The 16,778-nt window shown below is 41.5% G+C and overlaps 1 protein-coding gene across 3 annotated transcripts in view; it reads right to left on the bottom strand.

Annotated features, from left to right (window-relative positions):
• The window catches only part of LOC122790153 (ligand of Numb protein X 2-like), a 702,162-nt gene that overhangs the window by 468,547 nt on the left and 216,837 nt on the right, over window positions 1-16,778 (bottom strand). For all 3 annotated transcript variants that reach the window (XM_044057741.1, XM_044057740.1, XM_044057742.1), the window contains exon 3: window positions 15,603-15,823. In XM_044057741.1, coding sequence (XP_043913676.1) covers window positions 15,603-15,823 — 221 coding nt within the window. The remainder of the gene's footprint in view (window positions 1-15,602; window positions 15,824-16,778) is intronic.

Here is a 16,778-nt window from a genome sequence, read left to right as displayed (position 1 = left end):
TGGATATGCAACAAGTTCATTAGGTTTGGGTCTTGGATTGCTGTGTAGGCCAGGCAAAAGTCTCCCCTAAGAAGGCTATATAATACAGAGTATAGTCACAGGGGCTTTAGTCGGTCTGTACAAGGCACATGCTGCAACCCATTGAGCTTCTTTGCTAGAAACCTCTGAGGTCTCTAAATGCTATAGGTGCGTACGGTACATGCCAAATGGGGCGTTATGGACCAGATGAGTACTGAGTATAGGTGGGTCATAACTTCTTTGCTCTCAAGGCCATGCTACATAGAAAGTTTTCCTTACTACAGTAGGCATATAGTGGTCGAAGTTGAAGTTGAGGTTGCCATTCGCTTGTGATCCCAGGTCCCATACCACTTCATGGATGCTTAGGGCATTGTTGTCGTTTTGATAGTGTGAGGGAATATTGTTTGTGCTGAAAGGAATGATGAAGCATTTCTTTGCATTCAGTTTGAGACCATGACTAATGCACAAGTGGTTGGTCTGCATTAGACTCTCCTAGCGTATACTGACATCATTTGGGGATTCAGTGATTGCACCTAGTTGGCAGTCATCTTCAAACTTGGTCAGCCACAACCCCTTAGTTTTGACCTGAAATTCTGAGGAGTATATAACAAACAGTAGGGGGGGGGCAGCACTGACCCCCTGTGGCACCCCACTGGTAACAGGTCTGCTGGTTGATGTTGAGTCTTTTACTTCACTAGCATGTGTCTGGTTTGTGAGACAGTTGGCAACCCACCTTCCAACAAAGAGGTTTACCTTTAGTTTGCTAAGTTTATCGGTAATGCCTGAATGTGAGATTGTGTTGAAAGCTTTTGCCTCGAGGTATGTTGTGTGCACAGATTTTCCCTAGTCAATCGCCTTGGTCATATTTCAAAGCAATCCACCAGATTTAAAAGCAAGATTGACCATCACAAAGCCGAATTGGGTAGGATCCATGGTTTGGATGTCACCTATACATTTATGAGGTCCATAACGATAATGTTCCATGACCTTACAGATGAGGTTGGTCAGATTTGTGGGTCGGTAATTCCCCAGGTCCGTTGTTAGGTTGCTTTTCTCCACTCAGCAGGAACAAAGCCTGTGGCTAGGCTATGATTGGAAATGATACTTTGTGGTAATGCTAGTCCATGTTTTAGCCTGTTTAGAAGACAGCCTGGGATGTCATCTGGTCCCATAGAGGCCGTGTTTTTTGCCTTGGACAAGGCTTTGAGGACCTGCTCTTCAGATATGTAGGGTGTGGGGGGGGGGTTGGGGGAAGGTTTATTGCAAGTTAAGAGGGGAAAAAGGAATGAAATTTTTGCCAAACCTATCTGCTAGCAGGTTTGCTATCTTTGTGGGGTCAGTGTGTGTGATACTGTTGACCACTAGTTCTGCACATGCTTGGGTCCTACCCTTTAGGTTACATATGCAGCTGTAAAAGGCCTTATTGTTATCCTTGGCTTTACTTCAAGTTCCTCTCAAAGGAGCCCTTGGAGGATTTGACAAGTTGTCTTAATTGCCTGTTGAGGCTGATGAGGGTGCTTTTCCATCATTGGGGCCTTAATTTGTTTTCTTGGACAGCAACTTTTTGCATTTATTGTAAAGTTTGTTGAGTTGGATGTCCACCATGGCAGCTTGTTTTTACTTGGGGCTCTGGCAATGATTCTTTCTGGTACGGCTGAGTTTATACACTTATGCAAGTGATTGTAAAGGCTTTAGTGTAAGCTTTGGCATAGTTACCACTTCCAGACTGAGTTAGGGCTTGGAATGCATTTATACTTCACCTAGGAGGGTATAGTTTTGCCTTGGTTTAGTTTTTTAGTCTGATTTCACCTTTTATGATTTCTGGTATTATTGCAGCTCAAAGGTAACTGACTTGCGGTCAGTTTTACCCAACGAGGGTCTGACAATTGCAGCAGTGCATCTATATGACACGTTGCTGAGGACCAGATCTAGAATGTTTGTTCCCCTTGTCGGGTTACGGACAATTTGTTCCAGGGCATTTGAATTAAAGTCAAGGAACTTTTGTGCTAGTGAGTTAGGGCTGGCGTAGATTTCCCAGTGTATTTGGCAAAATTTGGACCATCTCCAGTTTGGTTAAGTAGGTTTCTGCTTGTTTGTATCAAGCTGAACTGAGGTGGGCTACCAGTCATAACTCTGACCTGAGATACAAGACGATTAGAGGCTTCTGAGCTTCCAAAAAAAGTACAGTTGTGTACCTACCATAAATGTAGATGTTCGAGTGTATTCACTGTTGCAGTCATTACACTTGGGTTATCCTGCTGGCAGGCTACCCGCAGTTGGCTGAATTCCAAAGTCCTGGTCCGTCCGGCATTGGCTGCTGTCGCTCTTCCCTGACGTCAGTGCGCCAGGGTATAAAAGAAGCAGCAGATGCCATTTTCTTCAGTTTTTCTTGCCCCAGATGTCAGGTGCCCCCAAAAGGGTAGGCTAAAAATTCTGCCAATAAAAATGCACGTACTAACTAACATTACTTTCATCTACAAGCAAATACACCACATAGGTCATATAGAATAGAGAAGTACAGATAAGTCTCAGCAATGAAAGGGGGATGGGAGGAGGGTAACCTGGACTGCAACAGTGAATACACTCTAACATCTACATTTATGATAGGTACACAACTGTACTATGTTCATCATGTTTCACTGTTGCAGTCATTACACTTGGATTGAATCCCAAAGCTGCAGATGAGTGGCTGGGCCTAAATAAAACTAGGAGTGGCTATGAGGCCCTGCAGAACTGCAGTGGCAAAGCCTGCTCTGGATTTAGAGTAAAGAGGCAAGTGGTAGTACTTTGTAAAAGTGTGTACTGAAGTCCAAGTTGCAGCCTCCAAAATGTCCTTGGTTGGTACGCCTCTGAGGAAGGCTGCTGAAGTGGCTGCTGCTCTGGTTGAATGTGGCCTAATGCCCTTAGGCACTGATTTGCCATGTTGTGAATAGCAGAAACGAATGCAGTGGCCTATCCATTTTGAAATAGTCTGCTTTGAGACCGCTTTTCCTTGTGATCCTGCAGCATATGCCACTAAGATTTGCTCAGTCTTTCTCAAAGCTTTAGTTTTGTTCAAGTAGAAGCATAGCTGTCTGGTGTATGTCCAAAGAATGCACAAGTCTCCCCCCCTTAGTCTGTCGGTTTGGATAAAAAGTAGGCAAATTAATGGTTTGGTTAAGGGCCACACTGGATACTACCTTAGGCATAAATGTCGGGTTTGTCCTCAGAGAAATCCTGTCTGGATGGAAAATTATAAAAGGTTCCACAGCCATTAGTGCCTGTAACTCAGACTTTTCTTGCCGAAGTTATTGCTAGGAGAAGAGCTGTTTTCCATGATAAGAATTTTATCTCAGCTGTCTTGGCTGGCTCAAAAGTAGGTAGTGTGAGCTTTTCCAAGACAAAATTAAGGTCCCATGCAGGTATTGGCGCTCTCCTTGGAGGTCTTATGTTTTTGGCCCCCCTGATGTACTGCCTTAGCAGTGGATGTGAAACAATAGGTGGGTCCGTATTGTAATGAGCTGAAATGGCAGAGGCATGGATCTTAATTGATGAGAAGGATAGGCCTTTGTCCAGCATCTCAGTTAGGTACTGTAAAATCTGAGGAATATTTGGTACAAGCATGTCAATTCCTTGTGCATGGTTCCAAGCACAGAATCTCTTCCATTTTTCTGCATAAGATTTTCTAGTGCTGGGCCTCCTGGCCTCCAAAATAACATCCATAACTGCTTTAGAGAGAGGTGTATTTTGAATGGTTACATTATCCGCCATGCAGCCAGATTTAGGGTTCTGAGTTGGCTGCGCAGGATCTGATTGTTTTGTTGGGTCAGTAAATGAGGAATTTGAGGTAATGTCCAGACTGGGCCTTGAGAAAAGCACTTTAGGATTGGGTACCAGTGCTGGCGTGGCCAGTCTGGGGAAATCAGTATCATTTCTTGTTTCTCTTGTCTGACCTTTAGGAGTACCTTGGGGAGGAGAGGGAGTGGAGTAAAGGCATATACTGAAAGGGTTTTCCAGCTGAATGATAGAGCATCCACTTTCCATGCCTGTCTGTGATGAGTCCTTGTGCAGAATCTCTGTAGTTGGCAGTTGTGAGGGGAGGCAAATAGATCTATGTCTGGCCATCCCCATTTCCTTGTTATCATGCTGAAGGTTTGTGGATCTAGTTTCCACTCATGAGGATCCATGAGGTTTTTGCTTAGTTCGTCTGCCAGAGTATTTGTCTTTCCTGGCAGTAATTATGCTTGCAGGTGTACTTGATAAGTCAATGCTGTGTTCCACAAAGTCATGGCTTGTCTGCAGAGGGGGTAGGAATGTGCGCCTCCCTGCCTGTTTATGTACCACATGACTGTAGTATTGTCCGTCTTTATCAGCAGTTGTCCTGGATGAAGTAAATCCTTGAAGGCATCAGGGCATTCTGAACAGCTAGCATCTCTTTTTGATTGATATGAAGATGCATTTGGCTTGCAGGCCATGTACCCTGAATACATTTTCCTGCCATGTGGGCCCCCAGGCATAATCTGATGCATCTGTTGTCAGTGTCTGCCTGGCTGTGGGTAAAGTGAATGGCTGTCCCTTGTTGTGGTGACAGGCCTGTGCCCACCATCGAAACTCCTGTTGCAGGCAAGGAATGAGGGTAATTAATGTTTCCACGCTGTGGCAATGTTGAGTCCAAACACTTTCTAGATACCATTGTAGTTTCCTCATATGCAGTCTTGCATATGGAATTAGCAGAATGCCATGAAGCCCAAAGCCTGCAGAATTTTTCTTGCAGATAACTGGGTCTTTGTTGCCAACATTTTGAAGTAAGAAGTCAGTTGCCTTTGTTTGTCTGGCATGAGAAAAGCCATCTGGGCAGTTGTATTTAAGCTTGCAACAAGGAATATTATCTCTTGAGAGGGTACTAGATATGATTTATTTTCGTTTACTGTGTACCCTAGGCAAATTAGTAATCTTTTTACAAACGCCAGATGCTTCAGTAGAATGTCCTTGTTCTCTGCTTGAATAAGGCAGTCGTCCAAGTAAGGATAAATTTGAATCCCTCTGTCTGCAAAAAGCAATTACTGGTGCCAGGCATTTTGTGAAGGCCCTGGGCGCAGTAGATAAGCCAAACGGCAGTGCAGAGAATTGGTAGTGCATTGAGCCAGCTATGAATCTGAGGTATCTTCTGCAAGATTGCCTGATTAGGACATGCAGGTATGCCTCTTCTAGGTCCAAAGTTACAAGCCAAGCCTTCTTGGCCAATATGGGCAGAAGCTGCTGCAGAGTCAACATTTTGAATTTTGGAACGTCCAGAAAAGTGTTTAGAATAGACATGTCCAGTACTGGTCTCCAGGCTTTGTCTTTTCTGGGTACCAAGAAAAGTCTCGAGTAAAATCCTTGTCCCTGCTCTTGCTGTGGTACTTTCTGAATGGTCCTCATGTCCATGAGGGATGAAACTTGCTTTTGTGCCTTTGCCCATTGATTGTGTGGCAGGTCTGGCATACCTTTTGCCTTTGGCAGGGTGTGAAAGTGGAACCTGAAGCCCTGAGACACTATATTCAAGACCCATTTGTCCTGGGTGATCATGTGCCAATTTTGTGAAAAAAGTGCTAGTTTTCCCCCTAAGGGGGATGCCAAAAGATAAGTGCTTGGTATTGGCAGAGGAAAGTCATTTGGACTTTTTCCTATATGGCTGTGATTTGTCTTCTCCAGTTTTGGAGGTAGACGCACCACATTGTTTAGGCCTGTATGAGCCTTGGGGCTGGGATCTGCCTCTAGGGCATCTGTATCTGCCTCTTTGTGGCCTGTCTGACACTGGAAAGGACCAATTCTTTGTAGGCCAGTTCCTGCTAAATCTGGGTGGCTGTACCTGTAAGAAATCCTTAACTGTCTGAATAGATTTCGCTTTATCCTCCATTTTCTTCAACACCTCTTCTGCCTTAACACCAAAGTATCATGCTATAATGGAGCATCCAATAATTTTGCTTTAACATGATCAGGCAGATTCTGTTCCTTTAACCAAGCATGCCTTCTAATGACAGAACCCTTAACAGCGGCCCTGCAAGAGGCCTCCAGTGAATCAAAACCACATTGCAAAGTATGCTTTCCCACTTGTTCAGCTGCATGCAATAAATCCTTGTTTTCAGGACATTCGGAATTTGGCAACATTTTCTGTTTTAGCAGTGACATTAAGTATTGCTGATATTTAAGCATATTAAACTGACTATTTAAAGCCCTTACAGCCAAGGCAGCAGAAGTGTAAACTTTTTTCTTCCATCTGTCCAGTGCCCTAGAATCCCTATCAGAGGGGACACTTTTTTTGCAGTGGAAGCCTTGACCCCTTTGGGACCCTGAGATATAGTTTCTGGGTCAGCAGCAGGGATTTTATATAGAAATTTATGAGAATCTGGAACCCTGTAGTATCTGTCTGGCTTAACAGGTGCAAGGGGTAAAGAGTCAGGAGACAGACCAGACTCTGAAAATACATCTACAATGTCTAGAACAGGTGGAATAGCAAGAGGTCTGTGCTGAGGTAGTAAAAGAAAGTCTCTGAGCCTTTTCTTAGATTCAGAGTAATCTTGGCTCTCCCAGTGAAAGTGCTCCCTCATGGTATGCAGGATTTCCCCAAAAGAATAATCCTCAGGAGGAGGGGCTGAAGGAATAGATTCTTCAGCATCAGAATCCTCATAGGGAGGAAGAGAGTATCCCTGTTCAGAAAAGGAGTCAGAGGAAATGGAAACCTGATCTGAAGATACATATTCTGTCTCTTGCCTATGCCTCATCAGGAGGGGGATGGGAATCCCTGATCAAAGTAATTAGGTCTTCGGCCATTTTAAGCATCTTTTAGGCATGGACGTCTGTCCAGGAGATTGTTGTACTTGTTTCTTTGTCTTTAGAGCTGTTTTAGTCTTTGCCTTTGAAGCTGAGGTTGGCTTTACATCTAATTGCGTAGGTCTGAAAACACCCTCAGAAGCCGATGCCTGCTCAGCAGCTCCGGACCCATCTGAGGGAATAGTTTCAGAGTGTCCAATACCTTGAGTATCCAGAGGTCTAGTTGGCTCCACGTGGGAGTCGGAAGCGGCCTGTGGCTCTGAGATAGCGGGCCATCAGGGGCTGTGAAAGCGCCTCACTGAGAACCGGAGACTGGCCTAGCGGAAGCCTCGTCGTTGGTTTTGGACCTCGGATGCCTGTCCTTTTCCTTGCGCTTTTTATAAACTCCGGTTGTCAGCTGTTCCAACGGCATTATATAATTAAATCTTCGGCCAAAGTAATGAAAGGCAAAATCGTACCGACACTTAATAGTGCGTTGGTTAAATCTAGCACAAAACCAACAGCTAGCAACGTCGTGGTCAGGGCCTAGGCAAGGAATACAGTAAGAATGAAAATCCTTGAGGTATTTGCTTCCTACAAGAAATACAATTGTTAACTTTTTCTGACATCGGTCTGGAGCAAGAAAAAAGTTTCCCAAATGAGGTACTTAGCTTTAATGAAGACTTCGGATCTGAAATTCGATTTTGAAAATCTCAGGAGTCGGCAGACCGGCACTTGCGAACTGCTTTTGCTTCGGGCACCGCACGGCAAGACAGACTGAAGAAAATGGCGTCGGCTGCATCTTTTATACCCCTAGCGCACTGACGTCAGGGAAGAGGCGACAGCAGCTGACGCCGGACCAAGACTTTGGAATTCAGGCCGACTGCGGGTAGCCTGCCAGCAGGATAACCCAAGTGTAATGACTGCAACAGTGAAACACGAACATCATAAGTTGCCTTCTTTTTTTTGCTTATTTATACTATTTACTACACTTTTGCCTGCTGCCTACTTTTGTACTGTATTTATTTACTATGCACTAACTACACCTCCATTAGTCAACTATGATACTGTTCTACAAAGCAACACTCTTACCTTACAACATTTTAAACAGTAGCACTGCTGCACACGCCACTAATGTTCCTAATATGATTACATATTTGCTCTTTACTGACTCAGCCTCTTCCTAACTTTCTGCTCCTGGCAGCAAGCAGCACATGAACACTTAACCATGTCAGTCAGATAATGCATCCTCACTCTTACAAAAATAAAGGGAAAGGCTATCAGTATATGTGGTGCTCTGCTGTATGACATCCCAGTTGGCTACGTAGTTGATTGTATGACAATTAAAATGCACTTACGTCAATAAAATTCCCACAAAATCAACTAAGGCTTGACTGGCCTAATCTTCCTAGAGGAAGGGGGTATGGCCTAAGGATGGCAAGGCATGACTGACCACTAGACTCACATGCCTTGAAATTCCTTTAAATCTTAAGAAAAGATTACCAACAACTTCACAAACAGCAACAGTTAAATACTGAATGACCACCCCTCGTAATATCCAAGTTTATTTTTCTGTTTTTACAGTGTAGCCTTGGGAGTACAATCCCAGAAACAGCTAGAAATCTGAGTGGGTACATGCCTTATAGGCATAACAGTTATAAAACACACAGATTCTGGATTACACATCCTTAGCCTTCCCAGGTTAAAAAATGTACTACATATAAAAACCTTGCTTCCATTTTAATCCTGAATGCTTCAACTCAAACACAAACAGAGCAAAGCTGTCCTTATGAGCAGGAAAGCAAGAGAATAACCAAAATCCTCTTCCTGGTGACCTTATGAGGATACTTTAGATGAAGAATATGCATAAAGCAAGTGAATGCTTCAAACAAGTGACTATATCCAGCTTCCAAGCTGCAGAACTTTAGACAACAGACAGCACTTTTGTTGAAGTGCACCTGCCATAACCACAGATGTCTGAATCAAATAACAGTTTCAGTGAATTTCTAATACAAGAGTATTAGAATCCTTCAGCTGTCAGACATCCCCAGAGTGGACATGCTGTCTTACCCATGCAGAAAATAGCAGCATGGTACTCAGCTGTAAAGGAAAGAGTGGTCCACACCATCTCTTATTTGAGCAACAGACTACTTAACAAATGCACCCGAGACTACAAAGAAAGACACCCGGTGTGCACTTGAAACTAGAGCTGGGAAAAAAAGATTTTCACTGAATGAAAACCAGTACACACTTCCACTCCACTCAATAAAAGTACCTTTAAAGTTGCTGAAAACAACTTTATACCAAATGCCTAACCCAAAGTAGGCTCAAACCCACAGGAGATGGAATCATAGTAAACAGATGCACCAAATGAAACTACAGACACATGAAGCTCATGGAAATGTCCAGTTTTGCAATGAGCACACAAAAAAGCATTTGTACATGCAGGTAAACTCCCCACAGACCTATCCTTCTAAATACACCAACAGAAATCACTCAACACTAGTGGTAAAGGGAAAAGTTCCCTACCCCCAAGGCTCGGCTATCTCTCAATGGCAAGCAATAATATGCAATTAAACAAAGTCTGAGTAAATATTTGCAGACTCCAACTCTTCGTTCACAGTGATGTAATTCATATATCCTGCTGATGCTACTTCAGGCCTTCAGATGTGGTGAATAAGGTCCAGAAAACACAAGTTGTTAGAGAGGATGATCACTGCTTCAAAAATCTAAGGTCATGGTGCTCAAACACATGCACTATGGTCATCATAAGGATCACTGTTGTAGGAGCATTCTTAACATAAGGGAAGCATGTTTCTGGACTAGCAAACTGGATTACAAGAAAACCCTGGATAACCACAAGGGCAACTTTACTTTCTTCTGGAGTTCATATCCTATTTGTTCTGCTTAGAAAAGGATTCAAGTGGCTTCTTCACAAATGGTTTGATGAGAAGCATTTCTAAAACATGCTACATTAGCTACTCCTGTGGAATGGGGCCTTTCCTGTCCATCTAGCACTTTACCATAACAGTCACAGCAAACTGATGGGATAAAGCTAACCACTTAAATGGATGGTTTCAGTGCTTGAAGTCTTTGGCCCTGTTGTTAAAAGACTGATGTTGCCTTTCAACAATATCACATGCAAGATTCTTTCTAAACAATTCTTGAAAATTTCAGTAAAAATGGGGAGAAAAGGGAAAGAGTAAGGTAAGGAAAAAGCCCAATGGTACCACATCCCAGTGAAAGGCCATGTCAGGGTATTTTTATATAAAGACCTGCAGCTCAAATTCTCCTAGCACAGATGAAGGCCATCAAAAACACATTCTTTTCCAGAAAATAATTCATTGTAGCAGACAAATCAGGCTCAAACTAAAAAAAAAAAAAAAAAAAAAAAAAAAAACAAGTTAACTTTTTGACCACAATGTTCAAAGAAAGCATCTGCCTTGGAAAGCTTACGGTGGAGTATCAATCTTCATTTTACTTCATTTATTTAATGATTTCTTTGTAATGTATTTGTGACCTTGTAGCTGTATTAAGTAAATGTGTGATATTTATAAGGTGCCATTACCTTTTGGACTATAAAACATTTTACTTCATTTACATTTGTGCTTTTGTACACCATCGTTTACAGAATGCTTAACTTCTTTTAGGAAATGTTAACTTTTTTCATTCCAAGGTTACTTTTCTACTGTCATAAGCAGATCAGTTCACTATCCAGGTCACACAAATAAGGCTCCCATAAGAAACAACTTGCCTGCCAAGATAAAGGAAAAGGGGAGTTATGTATCACAGACAGACACCTGACAAACTGACTTTAATGGAGGAAAAAGCTAAACCTTGGCCAAATAGCTTTACTGTTACTTCAAAATCAGTGGAGAGGTAGACATGTTTGCGTTCTCAATCTGCCTGCTGTTGCGTCAGACTAAAAATCACTTAATACTTACCCAGGAAAAATTTCCTGATGTTAGGCTTCCTAGCCTTCTTCAGTATGTCACCTCTGGGCAAAATAAATTCCCAAGCAACAGTAGAATGTACTTATCCATGTGTTGAGGCTACTGAAGTGGTGCAGCACTGCTCTCAGCAGCATCACTACCACGGTCAGAGTTCAGTGGGCAAGAAGCCTTCATACGTCACCTGTACCATCTCTCAGGAACAACACAGTCTTGTCCAGAGGGACACTACTAGTCTGGATACTTGTTTCTCGAAGCATGTCTGGGATGAGTCGAATGGAAGGAAGAGCAAATAGAAGGCTCTGGTTCCACGGGATGTAGGCAGTTTTTCACTGTTTAAGCTCAACGAGATGGGAAACCAGAGATGAATTTCCTCAACCAACAGCTATCTTGGGAATCAGGCAAGTCTGCTTTTAGAGTGCACTACTCACGGTTCTATACCCCAAAAGGTGCCCTCTTAAATTTTTATTTCCATTCATTGCTTCAATTACAAACTGCTACTCCAGAATGGGGAAAACTAGCCTGAGCTAGTTATATGAAAGAGTAAGCATGCCTAAAAAGGGATGCTTCTACTTCAGCTAGAAGATACTTAGCTGGGTAAAGGCTTAAAGGTCATGAACCCTAAGGGTGGGCCAACATAACCATAGGATCCTTATCAGTGGAAATGTATCTAAATGTAGAGGACAATATGACTAGTGATGGAATAATGGCAAATATATATATATTCATTCGTATATATTCAGCTCATGTTTTACACAGAGGAACCCTGAATTGCTATTACAAACAGTCTTAGTGCCAAACCCACACACTCCAAAAAACAGAATGGAATAATCAAGTAAAAGGTATCGTTACACTAAGAAGACAGTTAAACTATGCTGAGGGAAGGCTCAAGTCTTTGCATTACAAGCTGTCCTGAATTCAGTTTCTCTGGTGTTATGGGCTTGATCAGCCGAGGCACAGACATCTCTGAAACTGAAGACAATTAAAGCCAAGCAGCCCTGAAAATCTCTGTACACCACCAAGCATTAAAGATAGAAATATTGCCTGATCAGTCAAAAAAAAAAAGACATGAAGAACAGACATGCTGCATTTGCAGATACCACATCCAGCAACGCTATATCAAAACTGCCATCCTGTCTGGTAGAAGCCACACAGTCAAAGGTATGGACAGAAGGGGGAAAGAACTGGTACAGAAAAACTATCCATCTAACCCAGATGGGTAAAGGCGAACATCTCTTCTTGCATCCAGCTATGGCAGTTTTGATACAGTGCAAATCTAGGTTCTGAAACTACTGACAGAAATAAAGTTATGGCAGTAGCAACTTTGGACCTTTACCATCTCCCCCATCACATTACAATGTCATGGATATGAAAAATTTCAATGAAGCTGGAGATTCTTGTTATGCTACTGCCCTCGCACAGACAACTCATCACAGAAAAAAACACCGGAACAGTTATGTGAGAATACAGAACACTGGTCAGGCTGCTTGGATGACCTAGCACTATAAAGATGAATGACTTACTCATACCTGTGAATGCGTAACAGCATCATCTTTCCCTTGGGATGGGATACAGACAGACTGGGAGTCATTCCTGTTATTCTAGTTGCAAAAAACAGAACTCTAGACAGTAGCACCTGTAAGCTAGTGGATGACGACCATTTCTGAAAAGAAGGGGATGTTGGATCTCCACCTTTTACGACCATCAAAACCTGACAAAGGTAACAGTGTAAAGTACTGGTGGCAAAAATGATGCAAGACGAAACAGGACAAAACTTGCTGCAATGTGCTCATGAATCAGCATGAGATGAATCACATCCCACTAAAAGTAAAGATGGACAACATTGTTGGTAGCTTTCCAATTTCAAGACCAGCTTAAAAATATTTCTTTGACACCTGTTCCTGCACAACCCTGAAAACAGATGCATGACCACTGACTCACTATAACTATGCTCTTCTCACTCTGAATCTCCCAACACCTTTGTATCTTACCAGGTAGTAATGCCTTAACATCAAAAGACATTTTCACTTTAATGACACCATAACACTAATGTATGCTCTTCTACCTCCTCGGCCGACGCTTCCTACTATTTAATTTCCTCTCTAATGTCCTTCCATAACACTCATCTCAAATAATACACTTACTCTCTCTCCATTTCCTTAAATTTTCCCTCCTGCTCATTATTCCTCCTCATCCAATTCTACTGTCTATTTGGCAGCAAAATACTCTATCATTGCTCATCTCCATATATTATTAGAAGTACAGTCAATATCTTTAGAACTACGCAATAGTATGCTTGACATAGGCTATCGACTTCTGCAAAGTGTCTTGCTACTTGCAGATCACATTGTATTCCTGATCATAGTTTATCCTAGCAATATTCTGAAACTATCTCAATCTGTGTTTCACATGTTGAGGGGGATCTTCTCCCATTGTTTATATGACTTGCTTATCAGCTACTGTAAAATGTGTTTTGTGGAGCCTTTCTCCCCATTTCAATGTAAAATATTTATTATGTTACAGGGCTTTTCCAACCTTGTATATAATTACTCAGCTACTGTTACCGTGTTTTGCAGCTGTTGTGGAGCGTTTCGTCCTGGGCCTTCGGTGAAAATGGGCCACTGGCTCATTTGGGCTTTCCCAATTACAAAAGACAAATAAAATAAAAAAATAAATAAATAAACAAGCAATGCCACCAGCACCATTCACACCCTATCAAACTCTAAATGCTGAGTCGTCACACTATCCCTTAAAAATGAACTCCTATGAAAGAGGTAAAATGACTTCTGATCCAACAATGAGATAACCCTCTGCCCAGCTCATAACTATTCAAACTTCTCAAAGGAAAGTCACCCCCACAACTTCCAAACTAATTCAATGAGCACTCCCACATAACCTTAGAAATCATAACCATTCTCGACCTCATCTTAAGAAACCCCCCCAAAATAATGTTACACTGCACAGACCATTCATTCTCTATTTCCAGCCCAAACCCATGGAAAAACTCCCCCTTCTCAAATAAGCAGACTTTTTTGCCAGACTGAACAGTCTGGCAAATATATGACTAATTTACAATTACTTACCTTATGAAAATCCAGCATAATTAGAGCTGAAAACCCAGAATGAAGAAACCATTCCCTGCCCTCCCATGAATATTAATGCCATCAATATGTCTCACTGCATTTAGTCTTCACTTTTTGGAAGCAATCCTTGAAACCGTATTTTTTTAAAGGCAGCAAAGTACACTTTTCTTTTCAGACACAAAACTTTGTGATGCATGCAAACACTTTGGCTGTTTGAAAAAGAAAATCACTTTCTGCACCTTTAAACAAGAGCTGTAAAGAACACATCCTCCTCCAAATTCTCCTCAACTTAAACTGAATATCAAAATTCAAGCAAAATGCAAATGCTCCACTACAGGACAAATACTCTTTACACATCACCTCTTCCATTTCTGTCTAAATCTCCATCTCTCATCAATAAGAATATTTTCAGACTGTTTCAGGACTAAATTGTACGCATGTCATATATTTAATTATATATAAAACTTTCTACTGTTTGTATAATGTTATATCTGCTGTGTCATTCAGTACTACGGTGCTTTGTACTCCCATGCTAAGACTGAAGTAGGTCCAAAGATATCAGTGCTCTATTCAAGTCAAGAAAAATAAAGCACAAACCAAGCGGAATCAACAAAACCAGTCCAAGACCGTGAGTGAAGACAATAATTCGATAAAAAGCAAATCCTTTATTCGGTAGGTGAATAATAAATCCAAAACTCGTCAGATAGAAAACAGCAGAATCAGACAAGCGCTTTCGCTTGGATAATTCCAAGCTTTATCAAGTCAGAAACAGTTGCATTCAGAAAAAACTACCGTTTAAATACAAATTCTAATTAATCACATGTTTGATTCAGACGAGATCACGTTTCAGGAAATCTTTTAAACATGTCATAAAAAATGTATGTGTCTGCAAATCTTGCAGGTATGCATAAAAATTATTGAAATGTACACTCCATATAAAATATAAAACCAATAAGCCATATTAATGACATAGTGAAAAAATATTCATGGGTGATCCAAAAAAAGGGGGGGGGGAGGGGGGGAAGTGTGTGGAATAAACATGTGTGTATAAAAACCAAGTGGGTTCTAAATTCAAAGGGAACTGCATGGAATGAGAATGTATGGGTTGCACATTTACAGTCATGACAGAGTAGTGTTGCAATATACCTAAATAACGTCCCATCAGTTATTTATGAGAAGTGTGTTGAATGGGGTGGAGAGTGGTAGTAATGTAACAGGGCATATTACAGCCTGGCCCTTCTAAGCTTCAGCACTGAACCTATGCTGAGTGCACCATTCAGTCCCGGAGGCCTCCCTGCGTCCAGCTTAAGCTGCCAAATCAGCTCCCTGTATTCCAGGGTTGACTCCCAGTCACCACCTCTAGTGCTGGGGTTCACGTGTTCAAGGATCATGAAAGCCAGTTTGTAGTTTTGGCATATAAGTGAATGTTTGAAAAATGCGTTGCTTTCCTTTTTCTTTTCTATGTCATAAGTATGTTCATACAACCTTTTCCTATTATTATTATTTTCCTATTATTCACCTACCGAATAAAGGATTTGCTTTTTATCGAATTATTGTCTTCACTCACGGTCTTGGACTGGCTCTATTCAAGTCAACAAATTTGAATAAAAATAAAAAAAATAAAATATCAAAAGTATAAGACCATGGAAAAACTTTACTCTGGGTTGCCGATTCCTTAAGACATGACAAGCAAAAGACCACCCGAGTTTGAAGCTGCACACAAGTTTAAAGTGGTTTCGTATGTAGAAAAAAATAGAACTGACATAACAGGAATTCTTACCCTCTTCTATCTCATCAAAAGCTGGGTTGACTAGTCCAGGTTCAGCTGTTCTTGTAGGCGCAACAGCTGATGATGAACTTCCTGTTGACACTACAGATACTTCCAAAGGCTGTCCTGAATCTACACGAGTCTCTCCATCATGTCTGGGATGCCGTTTTTTTCTGTAAGATGGGTTCCGTTTTCTTTCTGTTTCTGCCCTGTGTTTCTTAAGGATAGCACATCTGCAGAGAGGAGAAATAGGACATTAGGAACAAATCTCACCATTCTCAGAAAGACCAAATAGTAGCTGCATGTTTCAGTACATTTTAATCTGACCCATCCCTCCCCCAACAGCCAGAATTTTAAAACAAGCTTTCTATTTGGCTGTACTTAAAATTTTAAACCAGGTAAATCCATTGAGGATAATATGTTCCTTTTTCAGGCAAGACTGCAAATACAAGTTAAGGGACAGAATTGGGGGTACAGCGTACTCAAAACTAAAGCTGAAAGAATGTAACACCCACACTTACTCTGCAACAAGTCACTTCTACCATTGTATTAAACCATTTCTTTTCTGCTTACCAAAGATGGCACTCAGAGGGATAAAAGTAATAATGACATACATGGCAAAAATGTAATGCACACAGGGTTAACTTCCAGGAGTCCCCCCCCCCCCCCATCATACATGTTTAATGAGCAACAGTTCAACTTCATAACCAATTACAGATTAGATGCATCCTGCACAGTTTTTGTTCCCCCCACAGCCACTAGCTACATACAGTTGTGCCTCAAAATCACTTACACAAGGCTAAATTTCTCAGGCTGTTCTAACAAGAAGTAGCTAATAAACTTTTCTATTTAACAAAGATAAAACACAATGCAGGAAAACAGAATCAGTTACTCTCTTGTATTTCATGAAAAAAAATCGTTCAACACTCTGACTACTGAACACTACATATTATCTTTATTAACATTCTTAACTCTGTAGCCAGAGACAGAAAATTACGACCAGATCATTTTTGCACCCTGGTTAATATCTGAAATGAGACAAGGTGATGCAACAGAAAGACAAAGCTTTGAAAATGTAGCACATGCCTAGAAATCAACCCACATTTCAATCCTATAAATCGCTTCACAACCAGTCTGCAAAACTCAGCTTAGCAGACAAACTACTATACATACAACTGTCAAAAATGA

The sequence above is a fragment of the Protopterus annectens genome, chromosome 15.part0 (assembly GCF_019279795.1).
Source record: "Protopterus annectens isolate FY-2018-M chromosome 15.part0, PAN1.0, whole genome shotgun sequence".
Lineage (NCBI taxonomy): Eukaryota > Metazoa > Chordata > Ceratodontiformes > Protopteridae > Protopterus > Protopterus annectens.
This window is presented reverse-complemented; position numbering and strand designations above follow the sequence as displayed.